The sequence below is a fragment of the Pleurodeles waltl genome, chromosome 7 (genome assembly GCF_031143425.1).
Source record: "Pleurodeles waltl isolate 20211129_DDA chromosome 7, aPleWal1.hap1.20221129, whole genome shotgun sequence".
NCBI lineage: Eukaryota > Metazoa > Chordata > Amphibia > Caudata > Salamandridae > Pleurodeles > Pleurodeles waltl.
The window spans coordinates 604426427-604440923 of record NC_090446.1 but is presented as its reverse complement, the minus strand read 5'-3'; the positions used below and the strand labels follow the sequence as shown (position 1 = coordinate 604440923).

The 14497-nt window shown below is 41.9% G+C and overlaps 1 protein-coding gene across 4 annotated transcripts in view; it reads left to right on the top strand.

Moving 5' to 3' along the window:
• LOC138304453 (histone-lysine N-methyltransferase, H3 lysine-36 specific-like) overlaps positions 1-14497 on the top strand; it is a 1084114-nt gene that overhangs the window by 448185 nt on the left and 621432 nt on the right. For all 4 annotated transcript variants that reach the window (XM_069244523.1, XM_069244520.1, XM_069244521.1 and 1 more), the window contains one exon: positions 8802-11034. In XM_069244523.1, the coding sequence (XP_069100624.1) occupies positions 8802-11034 (2233 nt within the window). The remainder of the gene's footprint in view (positions 1-8801; positions 11035-14497) is intronic.

The window sequence follows — 14497 nt, the reverse complement described above, 5'->3', positions numbered from 1 at the left end:
GGGCATGTGAGTTGCTTGAATTCTATGAAGAATCATTTTAATAATAGAGCCCACTTTGTTTTATAGTCATGTAGCTTTCTGGTTATTGTATTTGTGACTTTTTCCACTGTGAAGACCTCCATGAGGCTGTAAAGTCAAGTTTGTGCTCTGTCTTTACCTCATAGTGTGGTTATTGCATACTTTGTCACAACAACAATTGCTTACCACTTGGTGAGTGGAGGAGAAATGTTTGTTTGCCATGCCTCATGTGGTATATGCTGGGTGCATTGGTATGCTTGTTTGAACCATTTCTGTAATAGCGTCGAGTCAAGGACCAGTAAGCTTGGAGACGTGGGCAACCCAGATGAAGTTGACAACTGTACATCAATCCCTGTATCGTTTCCAGCATCTACTGGATCTATGTTTATCCAATTCTAGAATGTTACTGTGGTTTGCTACCAGTATGTAATTATTTGGAAAAAGTCTCCTTAGCTGCTGCCGATCGCATAATGATAGAGATTTTTGTAAATGTCTGCTCCACTCGACCTCCTTCAGGAGTAACTGATTTTGTTTTTTTCTCTGTTTTGATTTGGACACTTCCTCACTCTTCTCCCTGTTGCAGCAGTTCACAGATTTGGCGGCCAATTTTTTATATAGATGTCCTTATTAATGACCATTGTTCATACTTAGTCATTGTCTGATTAGCCAGAGGTATGATAGTAATCAATTTCCCAATGTACAGTTTGTGTGCATTTGAAGCATTGTTTCAGGCAAAGTAAAATTTCTCGTCAGATTTTTAACATGCGATTCCCTCCATATCAAATAACTCTCAAATTATTATATAATTTGGGACTCTCAAATAGGCAGATAGTTTTTTATGGCTAGGGTCTAATCCAGGGTTTGTGCAGACAGATTACCAGATATGTTATGGTTCTGTCTCCCAGTGAAATGCGAACCAACAGTGTAGGTCTTTTACTTATTCTCTCGATTAGAGATATATCCAGTACTTCAGATTTAGAAAGGTTAATTTTGAACTCCGAAGAGCTGCCAAAGTGTGGTGAGTACAGTTAGAGACCTAGTTCGATCTGTCATTCTGACTATGATGTTTTCAACGTCTAAGGCACAGTTATGGGATTCCTCCCAACTCCAGGTTAATGCCAAAAACATTTATGATTGCAAGTGACTCCACTTAATGAGCAAACAGCAACAGGGACAACATGGAGAGGTGGTGTTCCCAACAAAGCCCCTCCACCCCCTTACTGAAAACTGTGTAGATGGGCGTGCACCCTCAATGCAGCTAGAGTCAACAATTAATTGCTAACTATCCAACCACTGAATTTGTGGCCAGTGCTGAATGCTCCTAATGTGGGTTCCAGATAGGGTTGGTACACCAAAATTGACCACTGTCTTTACATCAAGGGCAACCAAACGTTATTCTTTAAAGGGCCTATGTGCATAGTCATCAAATAAAGGTGTTGTTTCGTATTATCTCTGCACCCTCTTCTTGGTATGATTCACGATTGTTCCTGCTACGTCAGTCATAGTAGGACACCTATTAAATTACTTGCAAAGATATTTTTGATGCGCTTGCTTGGAAATTAACATTTGGCTTTTACACGAGCAGAGCAATTTGTCCTTCCCTGGCTTAAATGACGGAGATCCTAGTCTAAGACAAAGATGCAGTTATGCCTGTAGCCTCTGAGAAGGAGTTAAAAAGTTGTGTAAGTAGGAGTTGCTAGGGACTTACAAAATCTTTTGTAGAAGAGAGCTGTAGCCATCTAACATAGGGGGATTTTTTGTCTTCAGCTTCGATCTACCTTTTATCACTTTGTCTATATGAATAGGTCCCCCTAGTTTATCTGTTTGATTGTCCCTGAGCCTCTGTGTAGTAGGTCTCCTTCAGATATTCGTCTTGTTTCCTTACGCTGAGCTAGTTCCTCAGTATATAATTTTCCATAAAAATTCTGAAAGGCCTGTGCTATGCTGGAGTCTTCGATGCAGCTTGTTCTAATAGTTGATCCTGCTATTGTGAAATTCAAAATGGCTTTGTCTAGTTAATTTCTGAAGTTCGTTTAGCTTGTTTTGCCAAATACTCCCCCCATCTTCTTTACACTCTCACACAAAAAGATAACTGGGCAATGAGAGGATTGCGCACAAAAAAATATGTAAATGGAACTGGACAATGAGAGGATTGCACAAACAAAAAAAAAGAAGTAAATGGACAATCGGAGGAAAGATGTAAACAATTTTCCGTCAGTTTTGACTGGCCTTCCCAGGTTGATCAGCTATGTCATTCTAGAATCTTAGCATTAACTGTTAATACACTGTAGACATTGCTGACTGTTTAAAACTCAAAATGCTTCAGAAATGCCAAGACTTTTGTTTCAAATTTGGTTAATTCTTTTGGAACGTTTTACTCCATTTGTGGCCATATAAAAACAAATCTAAAGTTTCAGATCTAAATGCACTTCGTTATCAATCTTTTTTACCATTACAAATGCTTAAGACCTTAGTTTATATTGTAAAAAACACTGTGTCTGGGTCTGTTAGTTTGGGCTTCTCTTGGACCTCAAGGAACCTTACAAAAAAGGGAGAGATGACCACGTTTTCACTCCTCCTGTGAAGAGCCCAATAAAGCCTCGAAAGACCACTCATGGGTCTTACAAAGGCCTCGGTCCTTCACAATCTTCTCAGGAATTTAAGCTTTCCATTTAACATAAGGAGAAAAAAGGATAATCTGCCTCCTCAGCAAGGATAATAAAGTAATCTTCTGAACTACGTACACCACCTCCTCAGGTTTGTATTAAGAAATCTTTCTCAGCTCCATCTTCTGACAGATTTTCCACAAAACTCCTGCCGTCGGCGAAATTCTAGTTATCTGCGCTGTTGACAACGAAGACATATACTGCAGCATCAACGATGGGAACTACTAATATAATCTCCACGCTATCCATTACTTCATCCATATTGACGACCACATCCTTGTTGACGGCGTCAGCGACTAGATGCTGCAGTTGAAGTTTACCCTGACCTCGCCGTTGACAGCAGTGACAACAGGTCCTCTGTCTGAGTTCATTCCTCATCGACAGCGGTGAGACCGACGACTCCTCTGTCGACGGTGGAAACAGTTTACCTCACAGCGATCCTTCCAACCTTGTTGATGACACAGATGACGACAGGAAAAACACAAAAAAGTGAAAGTAAATATTGGACCCCAGAACACACCTTCCCAAGCCAGGTAATTCCTCTGGTACCAGCCCATTTGTTGGATGAAGAAGACTCAGAGGAAGAAGGACCCTTTCAGGTTGCATGCAGTCCCTCCGAACTGCATGTGAAGTGCCAGAGAAGGAAGAGGAGTATGATGAAGGGGGATGTGAACAATATCAGCACCCATACCAGGACGAAATGGTGTGTCTACCTGGTTCTCTGGTTTCGGACTGCACGTTATGCTTTCAGATTATAGAAAGTGTTTTCCACCTACTGCAGCTACTGCACAACAAGCATCCACACCTGAAAGGTCACCTACTATTCAGCCTTCGATTCCAAAACAAAGGCCAATGCCATGAGTCAGCAAAGCATACCTCTCTGACAGCTCTGCTCCAAGACCCAGCAACCTCTGATGGTGCTGGTGATAGAGAAATAGGGGAGCTCCGGGACGTCCACACAAAATTGGATGACTACCTCATACCCACACCATCGTCTCTTCCAGCCACTCCAGTCAGTTTTCCACACAAGGACAATGGGGGATTTTCGTAATCTGTTAGAAAGCGCAGTAAAAAGATTTGCACTCCCAATGCCTACTAAGCAGATGGACTGCTTTCTGTGTGATTTCAGAGAGCTAATTCAAAACATTGTGAGATATATGCCCATTGTCCACTACATTTACGAACTGGGCCTGAAAGTAATGAGGAATTAGGCCACAGTGACTGCGGCTCTCCCACGTCTAGACAAGAAATACAAGGCTCCAGAGCACACGTTGGCTTGTCATATTGGCCGTCCAAAGCCGGACTCTGTAACCACACAGGTGGCCTAATGTAGATCCAGTAATCCCTCCACTCCAATCTCTGTGTCTCCAGAGATAATATTGCAAACTCTTCATCAATGTCAGCGATTGCGGTCAGGGCAATGAATTCTCTATCTGTTCTAGGACAGATGCTGGTCATTGCCAATGACAAGTTACAGGCTCCAGCTCCTCCCATTTCCTCTACATTGAGTCTAGGAGAAAGAATATCCCACTACATTCAACGCTGGCAAGAGATAACATCAGACCAATGGTTTCTGGACCTAGAATTTGTTCTGATCCCACCACCAAACCCACTTCACACCTCCATTCCGAAAACATGTAACACTGCTTAACTTGGAAGTAAAGACCATGCTGCAGAAGAGGGGGATAGACAAACTTCCCATTTCACATGGAAAGGGATTTCATTTCTGTTTCTCCTTGGTCCTCAAAAAAGTGGAGGGAGTGGCAACCAATCCTAGACCCCCAAGATCTCAACACGTCTTAAAAAACAGTAATTCTTCATGGTAAAGTTACAGGATATTCTCCTACTCCTAAATTACGGAAATATGTCAACCCTCTACCTACAGTTTGTGTATTTTCACATCACCATCCATTCTTCCCACAGGAAATATCTAAGATTCACAGTAGCAGTCAGCCACTTTCAGTTCAGGGTTCTTCCTTTTGGCCTGAAATCATCCACCTGAATATTACACATTAGCGGCTTTCTTAAGGAAACAAAAACACCAAGTGTTCCCATGCTTAGATGATTGGCTCGTCAAGGCTCATCCCAGTTAGGCAACAAAAGCCTGCATTACCCCATTCAGAAAACTGGGCCTCACTCTGAATTGCAAAAATACAGTCTTTCACCCATCAAAGAGTATAACATTCTTGGGAGCATAGCTAAATACTACACTCAAAGCGTACCGGACATCAGAGTTACAACTAAGGGTCATATCATTGGCAAAGAAGATTCAAAGAAGAGTCTTTTTCAGTGCCCCTCTACAAATCACTATTGGGGATGATGTCAGACATTCTTCTGTTCTGCCGGCTGCGAATGCGACCCCTTCAGGATAAACTAGATAGCCAGTGGGTATAGTCTACAGGATCTTTCGACAACATCATCAAAGTCACCCCAGCCATGGTCAAGGCCCTATCTTGGTGGACACTATAGACACACCTGCTAGTTGGTCTTTAATTCCTCAGTCTACCCTCTCCATTGGTCATCACCACCGACACTTCCAGGAAGGATGAGGAGCGTACCTTCAGGACCTACAAGTCAGCTGTAAGTGGCAAAAAGCTCACAGATGTTATCACATCAGTCTTCTCGAGCTCAAGGCAGTAACCTCACCATAGAAGCTTTCCTTCAGAGGATAAGGAACGCTGCAGCTCTGATACGTACACACAAAACAACCATGATCCGATATGTAAACAGACAAGGCAGCACAATGTCTCTTCTCTCTCTCTCGCTGGAGTTGCAAGGCATCTGGAATTGGTCCATCCGTCATGGAGTGCATTTACGAGTTGAGCACATTCCAGGAAATTAGAACGCAATTGCAGACACTCTTAGCAGATTAAAGGCATTTTGCTACGCCTGGGAATTGGACCAGGAAGCTCTCAATCAGGTCTTCTCATAGTGTGGCAACCCGAATCGTGACCTCTTTGCAAATTTCCAAAACAACATTTCTTTGCAGGCTGGCATCACAGTCCGGGATCATAGGGGAATGCATTTTCGATGGCATGGTCCGGAATCATTGCCTATGCCTTTCTGCTCATTGCCCTCATTCCAAAGGTTCTCCTGAAGATGGAGACTAAGCCTTGCAGGATAATCTTGTAGCTCCAACATAACCTCGCCAGCACTGAGTTACGGAGCTACTTCTTGTTTTGGAGAAACCTCAAATCCTGTTAAGAATGACACCTTTTCTCCTCACAGTGAACAATGGCTGGGTGCTGCATCCGGATCCCAAGTCTCTTCACTTATCAGCCTGGCTCCTGAGCACAATGAATTCACCCACTTAAACATCTCTCCTGATTGTAGGGACACACTTGCCTGAACCGCCAGTACAAACAAAACCTGTTGTCATAAGTGGAAAAGATTTTGTATATGGTGTCAATTTGTGCAGGCCCATCTACTTTCCTTGTCACCTGTAGAGATCCTTCCATATCTGTTACACCTGGGACACCGAGGGTTAGCTCATGGCTCCATCAAATTTCATCTGGCAGCTATACCCCGATTCTAGCCATCTGCCACATCACCATTGTTATGGTCCGCCAGAATTATCAAGCAGTTTCTTAAGGGCCTGCATAGAGTTTTCCCACCAGTCAAAGCACCTCCTCCATCTTGGCGACTGAACACAGTGCTATTACATCTCATGAAGCACCCTTTTTAAACCATTGACAGGCCATATGTAAAATTCCTCTCCTGGAAGGTTGTCCTTGTGGCTCTGACTTCTGCCAGACGAGTCAGCGAGATTCAAGCCCTCACCATTCAAGAACCCTTCCTGCAATTTAAGGTTGATAAGGTAATCTTTCACACAAATCCATAGTTTATTCCTACAGTCCCTTCAGACTCATCTCAATGAACCAGTAATCCTCAAGATGTTCTTTGCGAATCCTACAGCACCGGCTGAAAGGGGCTCTTCATTCCTTGGATATCAAGAGGTGCTTAAAATTTACATAGACAAAGCTAAGGGCTTCCGTAAATCTAGGCAGTTATTTGTGGCCTACAGCGCACCAAGAAAAGGGCATCCCATTTCCAAGCAGAGCATCTCTTGGTGGCTATCTAGCGCAATTCACTTCTGTCACTTGGCAGTGGGCAAACCATTGCAGCCCTCAGTATATGCTCATTCTACAAGAACTATGTCAACTACAACATTATTTGCTGGTGTGCCCTTTAGGACATTTGCAGAGCAGTCACCTGGCAGAATAGCCACCCCTTTACAGACACTACTGTTTAGACTCCGTACCTGAAGGCGACGTTGCACCTCTAAAACATCTCTTCCAGTAAAGGTGAGCTCTCTCCTTCTTCCCACTGCCCTTTTTTACTAGTTCTGCACATTAACCCTTCTTTGTTAATATTTGCATCTATTTAAACATATCGCTGCTTAGAGCATACATTTGTGCAATATGTGCTAGTGCATATATATATATATATATATATATATATATATATATATATATATATGTTTTATATCTCTATAAATAAGTATGTTTACAACTGAGGTCACAATGCGCATCACTACTGCTATATACTCGGATTTAAGCATGTGAATATATGAACATACCAACACTGGAGTAAGAAAATAAGTTACTTACATGTAACACTAATTCTACGATATTGGAATCTTTCATAGATTGACATGCGATCCACCCTCCTCCCCTGAGAAGCTCACCTTCCCTTTATAAGTGGTTCTTCTACACTCGTGCTTTGGAAAATCTGAGGGACTGGAGCTTCTCACAGGACTCTCGTAGAGAGCAAAGCAGCCTGATTGGCTGAAACCTAAGTTTGGCCTCCTTTTTTAAATTGATTGGAATGTGTTAAAAAAGTGAAGAGCCTATGGCCTTCATGCACTATGTTTAAAACTACATTGCTATTGTAAGGTAGCGGGTGACTCCCATCTCAAGGACGGGGAATGATTCAAGCGTGTGAATCTTTGAAAGATTCCAATACCGGAGAACTACAGTTATCGGTAAGTGACTTATGTTCTTTCCTGTCACTGTGTGTTCTTGGTGTTTGTTCCCTGAGCCTTGAATTTGCTTTCCAGATTGCTTTTGAAAATTCTTCATTTCTCACTTCTCTGCAAGCCGCAGAGTTTGCATGGAAAGAAAATACATGATGTTAGGGGCTGGTAGAGCTTGGCATTTTTAAGCTCCACTTTTCTGTTTTGTTTACTATGCACTCTCTCCACATAAGAGTGCAAATGTGTAGTACAGAAACGTTCTCAGAGAGACTTGTCTCCTGTCAGCAAAATCTGTCTCTTGCAGGACCTAACGTCCATCTGCCCTGGCTTGGATATTTTCCTTCGAGAATGACCCAAGCAGTTAGGTTTGTCACTCCCTCTAAGGTGCATCTACACACTCTGAAAATGCCCTGGATGTAGTGTTCTACTCCTTTTGAGAAGTCTCGTCCTAATCATATGCCAGCTCTTTTAAACTTTGAGAACCCCCGTGTTGGCTGTAAGCTGAGACATATTACTCAATCTTTTAAAGTGCATGCTGAAACAGTCCAGTTTAGTTGTTCAAGGTAACAAGCCCCTACGCTTTGGCATACAGGCCTAAACATTGTGAAGAAATTAGTTCAAAACAATTTAATGAAATTTACCTTTGCACTCAGAGGATTAAAATATTTACAAAGAGGATGACTGGTGCAAAGAGATGCAATTTTGGGACTCTAATTAAAATATGCTGTCAACATTTGCTGAATGATTTATCACCTTTTTGGAGCCCATGCAGCAACATCATAGCAACATTATGGTTCCTACCCAAGATACTTGACTGTCATTGTTGTTTTGTTTAGCAGTCATGCTAGGTTTCGAAGATTACATTTATTCTGCACTGGCCAACATTTTTGACGTTCTAGGCTTTTCACCATTTTACTTTGTGAAACTTTCTCTGGTACTGGTAATGCTAGCAAAATCAAAAAGGTGTGGTGGAAGTAGGTTTTGTAGTTTGGTGTGGAAAGATCGATGCTCATGACTTACTGTTACACTATGATCATTGCCACTATTTCATAATCTTGACAATGTTTACAAATTCTTTTGTTAACATATCTTTTTTCCTATTCATAATTATATAACATGACCTTCTTTGTTTTTTTGTCTAGGTCCCTAAAAAATATAAAGCTGCATGGCAGAGGAGTGTTGTGCTTGCAGAAGAATTAATTTCCAAAGATCCAGAGGAACAAAACTGTAGCATTGATATCCTGAAAGGTAATCGGGACTACGAGATACTGGAACCATCTGAAAGGCACTCCTTAACCGATGTGCTTACCCTGATGAATGGGTGTCTAAGGCCTCCTCTGGGCATTTTCAAACAACTGGCTGAAGTAAAGTTAACCTGTTCCAAGTCATCAAAAAAGACTAATTGTGGCAAGAGCGTTCTAGAAAAAGACACTAATAATGTTCAAGAACCTGCTGTCGAGATGAGTTGTGTGTTGTCCAAAGAAGTTGTCGAAATTGCATTGAGTGCGATCCACCCATTCTTTACTCAAAGCTGCACTGAGCAGACACACTCTGGGACTGAAGTTCAATTTTTTGAAAATCCATACAGCTCCCATACAACTGCAGTCCTGCCTGGTGTCTCAAAGAACAAAAAGACAGCTGGGCCCAGAAACCGAACTCGTTTACCAACTGTTAAGAATCTTCAAAGTAAAATGGACCAAAATGTTATGCCTAAAATACTGGAACATGAGGGGGCTTGTGATAATGTACCAGAGTACACCAACAGTAGCAGCAAGAATAGAAAATGTGACAGGCCGTGCACACATGCTGCTAGCTCAGCAGATTGCAGCTTAGGAGCAACTGCTTTGCAAATGCCTGCTTCTGAAGCTGAAGAATCAATTACAGCTTTTGAAGGGGCGTCACAGGATTTTTCTGAATACAAACGACTTCCTGATGGTTCTCCTCATGTAGCAAAGGATGCTCCAGATCAAGAAAGACTCAAATTAAAAGGGTTAAAAGAACCCAAGAGGCGATATATTCGAAGCAAACACAAAAATCAGGACAAAGCACAAGAAGGTGAAGGAAGTGTGTTTTCTGATACGAAAGGAGTGGCTTCTGGGTCAAAAACCTTTTCTACTGAGCATGGAACACTTGCCCATCAGCTGCTCCTCAGCAACATGCATGAAAGATCACAAGATGCAGCTGGGATAGAAACTGCTGTGGTTAAGCATGTTCTGTCAGAGTTGAAAGAGTTATCATACAAATCGATAAAGGAAGAGACCAGTGATGGTGCATCCTCCAAGCCCATGTTGCCCTTACTTTTTGCTTCTTCTGGTCAGGGTTCCGTAGCCTTAGAACCGGATTACAAATTTAGCACCTTATTGATGATGCTGAAGGACATACATGATAACAAGACAAAGGAGAAGCAGGTGATGACAGGACAAAACACAACCTCAGTTACAAGCGCGGGAAGCACTTCTACAGTCAAACACTTCACTTTTTCCACACCTGTATTGAGCAAAGAAGGGGAAGGTGGTCTCAGCCAGAGTACGGGTGACTCTTTGTTGATGGGCTGTATCAAGGAATCCACGTCCCCTACTGATTCTGACAAATTCATACCTATGAATACCACTGACTCAAATGGAGTGGACAGTACTTCAGGCATTCTTGCAGAATCTGTGCGGCTTCTAAAACAGTTTTCTAGCTTGTGTACAGAGGCAGATATTGTTAAAGCAGTTGGCAAACCTTTGAAGTTGGAAAACCATGACTACAGAGCCATTAGCACACCCGAACCCACATTGGACATTTACAGCCATGGAACTGACCCAGTAAATGATAATCATAACTATGCGATGAGAATCCCTAGAGTGACAGTATCCCCTGGGTTACAAAAGTGCTTGGTCAATCATGAATTTGCACGTTTTGCTGGCAGTGTGGTGGAGGAATCCCATGGAAAGACAAAGGGTCAGCACATCATTCCAAGTTGCACCCCTAAAAAAGAGAGGGACCCAGAGCTGGATTCTGAGCTGAGCTGTGAAGGCTCTGGGGGTGAAGAATTTAATGAGTTAAATCCGGTTACCCCCAAAAGGCAATATAAACGTAGGAACCAAAGCAATGTTCAAGTCACCAAGCGGAACTATAGGGCTAGGAAAGGGCTGCAGTCTAAGAGTGCCTTTGGTCAAATAAATAATGGAAAGCCTTGTGTCAAGGGAAATGCAGTACCTAGGCCTCCCACACTCACTAAAAACACTGAAGAACAGGGAGCTGGTTTTCAATGTGCCAGTCTCTTGAATGGGGCAGACCAGCAGTTGAATCTGTCAGACAAGTCAAATGGAACTATACATGTAAAAACTGAGCCTATTAGTTCTCCTGAAGAATTGGAATTCTTGGCACAAGGTAAGAGAACTGTTGTATATCTTTATTTTCGACCGCTAAATGTAGTTAATGGTATTGTTTACTGAGTGCGTTACAAATTAATAATGAATAAATCATTAAATAAGTCAGTTAGAAATAAGGTGGGTCTGACATGGTGTACAAAAACTGGCATTGTTAGAGCAGTTGTGCAAATTGATTTGGTCAAATGAGTACGTGTTCTACTAAAGGAAGAAACTGAAGAGATTGGTTGAAAGAGGAGTGCATATATAACAATATTGGGGTATTCTCATTTTTCAATGTTTGATAGAACTTTTGCAAAAACAATTGCCTTACAGTTCCATTAAAATCCTTCTATGTTCCATCACTCCTTTAAGGCTATTATGCCATGGAATGTATGTCACATTTATTATCAGTCTCTTTAAAGTTAATAATAATCAGTAATGAAGAGCCTTCTGCTAGAGAGGCTAGCATGAGCACAAAGGAAATTTTGTCCTGTTTCCCTTTGTCTGAAATAGTGGGATTTGCATAATTAACTTTTCTAGATTCACTTTCTGTGCATTATTGTGCCATGTAAAGGGCTGGGTTTGAAAATGGCCCTATTTTTTTATGTTGACTAGCAGGGATGAAGTCCTCCCCCTTTCTCAGTCTTTTGTCTGCCACTGTGTTCAGATGCACCATTCATAGCTCTTGAGCCTTAGATCATCGAAGAAGAGATGGCGGCAAACTGGTATCAAAGCCAGAAAAGAGGGGAGAATGATAAGGCATCCAAATGAGACGACAAACACCTAAAAAATAAAAAATCCAGGAGAGAGTTTTGTTTTCATTTGGTCTTCGACAGTGTAGTTCTTATACTGTATAATTAGCAGTGAAACTACGCCTAAGATCTAGAAGTGTTGTAAAACACCCCTTTTAGATTCTGCCTGAACTGGCAGCTCAGATTAGATCCGAAAAAGACAGTCTGTTACTTTTGCCTTCCTATAGACCATAAGACTATAATTTGGAAGGGGTGTAAGGAATATTTCTCAGGACTCTCTAAGTAAGAGGAAGAACAGGGGTCGGTCCACTTTGCCATGACCCAGTCATGAAAGGGATCCCAAAGGAAATGTGGCTGTCGGATTATGAGGAAATGAAGGAGGCCAAGGGAGAACAGGGGTTTGATGCCAAAGATATGGCATCGGTATATGTGAAGAAAGAAGTGTCACAAAAGACGTTGAAAGAAATGGTGCTGATGACGAAAAGGTGTATGCCCTCAGTGCCACATGGTTGCAGTGAAGCTGAGATGAAGATTTCAGTCTCTTGAGATCAAAACTATCTTCATTTTCATTCAGCAATTAAAACAATGCTTAAAACAAAGGAGGCAACAAAGGTCAGAGTCAGAAGAAGACATGACAGGACCTGGAAGCTGCCACCCCAGAAGAGATCCTTGACTTGTACTGATGAAGATCATCACTCTCAGATGATTTATCATTGTACAATACAGTGTTTAAAATGGCTGCTGACATGTATGAGGTGCAGGAGTAGCAGACTGCGGCTTGTATCCTATGGAAAACACAACTGCCATTAAATAAAGAACAATTCCTAGTCATTAATATACTGAACCAGGGTGTTGAGGTGTTCAAAGAACCAGTGCCATCAAAGTAGTCAGATCAGTGGTAGTGAAGTAATTTAAGCCCCAAGCCTGGACCTTATCTTCATCAAAAGTGATTCACCATCTGCTTCATCATAGTGTCCACAGTATCAACGCTGCACCATCCATTGACCTGCCACCAGTCAAAGGAAGCAAAAGACTAAAGCTGTGTGTAGAAAGAGATCAGTGGCGCATTGAAAATTCTAATGTCCTGCTTAGGCGATATGGACATAAAGAGAGGGAAGAGATATTGAGGATCTCATTCAACATCTGGCAGAACAGTACTTCCACATCTCGAAGAAGAGCAGTCACAAAATGTACCTCAGTTTTGTGGTAGACAGTTACTAGGTAAATGTTCTACCATTTTGATAAAGCCAGAACCAAAGGTGTTCCCAGAATACCTTGCAGTAATAACATTGTACTTGAGAAGGTAGGATATACATGTATACCCCTACCTATATGATTGTTTGGTAAAGATGAATTTGCAAGGTTCATGCTCGAACATTGTACAACGAGTAATGGAAATGATGCACAAACTAAGATTCTCAGTGAGCACAGATAAATACTCAGCCCTACCCATGAAAGAAAAGGTCTACCTGGGGACAGAGGTTGACTCTAACAGGGCTAGAGCATATTCTGTCCAAAAGAGAGTGATGGCACTGATAGAGCAAGTTTGCCTCTACCAGAAGGACCAGGCTCTGACAGAGAGAAGTGTGATGAAGTTACGGGGTATGATGGCTTTATCATCCCCTTAATTCTTTTTACTAGACTTCCTTTCAAACCTAATCATGAGAAGTTAATTAGCTAGTGGTCATAGGTGAAGGAGTATTGGGAGGATCCAATTGTTAAAGCAAATTGCACAGGCAGATACAGTGGGAGACAGCAAAAAGCATGGCATAGACCCATCTTTCAAAGAACCATATGCCTCAGTGACCATTACCATAAAGCTATTCCACTCAGTTTACGGTGCACACATTGTAAACCTGAAAATCCTGACTTAACGGAATTCTTGCTAAGGCAAAAAAATATATAAATGTTTTGAATATTCTTCTAGCACTGAGCTACAATGTTCTATTTTTACAAACAGGGTGGCACCAAGTCATATGTTGTGTGCAGGTTACCATAGGGCATCTGTAGATGGGCTGTCCAAAGGCATCCAAAGAGATAGCACTAACAGCAATAAACATGCCAGCACAAAATTTTTTAGAAGTTGACATATTAAGCAGGCAAGAAAGGGTTCAGTTTGAGGGGGAGCTCATTGAAAAGGTGGTAGACACAATAACCGAACCAGGAAACACCACAAATAGATCAATAGTTAATAGAGGAGTAACTAGATAACATATGCAAACACAAACTACCAAAGGTTTTCAGGGAAGGTCCTGCTAATAGACCAGACAGACATTTGCATACTCCTTTCCACTGACACCCGACACCAGTGGTTGTAAACATGTACAAGCAAACAAACATGATAGTGATACTAATCGCCCCACAGTGGGCCAGATAAGCATGGTTCTCAAATCTTATAGAAATGGCATAAGATGGGGTGATAAAACTCCCAGTATTTCAGTGCCTGTTAATACTAAAGAGAGAGCAGGTGTGTTACCAGGAGCCAGCTATCCTTAGTGTAGCAGCCTGGCTCCTGAAGACTTTGGCTACCTAGGACCCCAGACAGGTGTGTGGAATTAATAAGGGAGGTGGAAGACAATCACCATGCAAATATTATGTGTTATGGATCAAGCTCGTTCACTTATGTAGGAAGGAAACCATTCTACACAATCTGACCAGAACACAACCACTGTCGGATAGTTGATGTACGTGCTGGTGAAAAGCATACTTACATATAGGTTGATACACCTG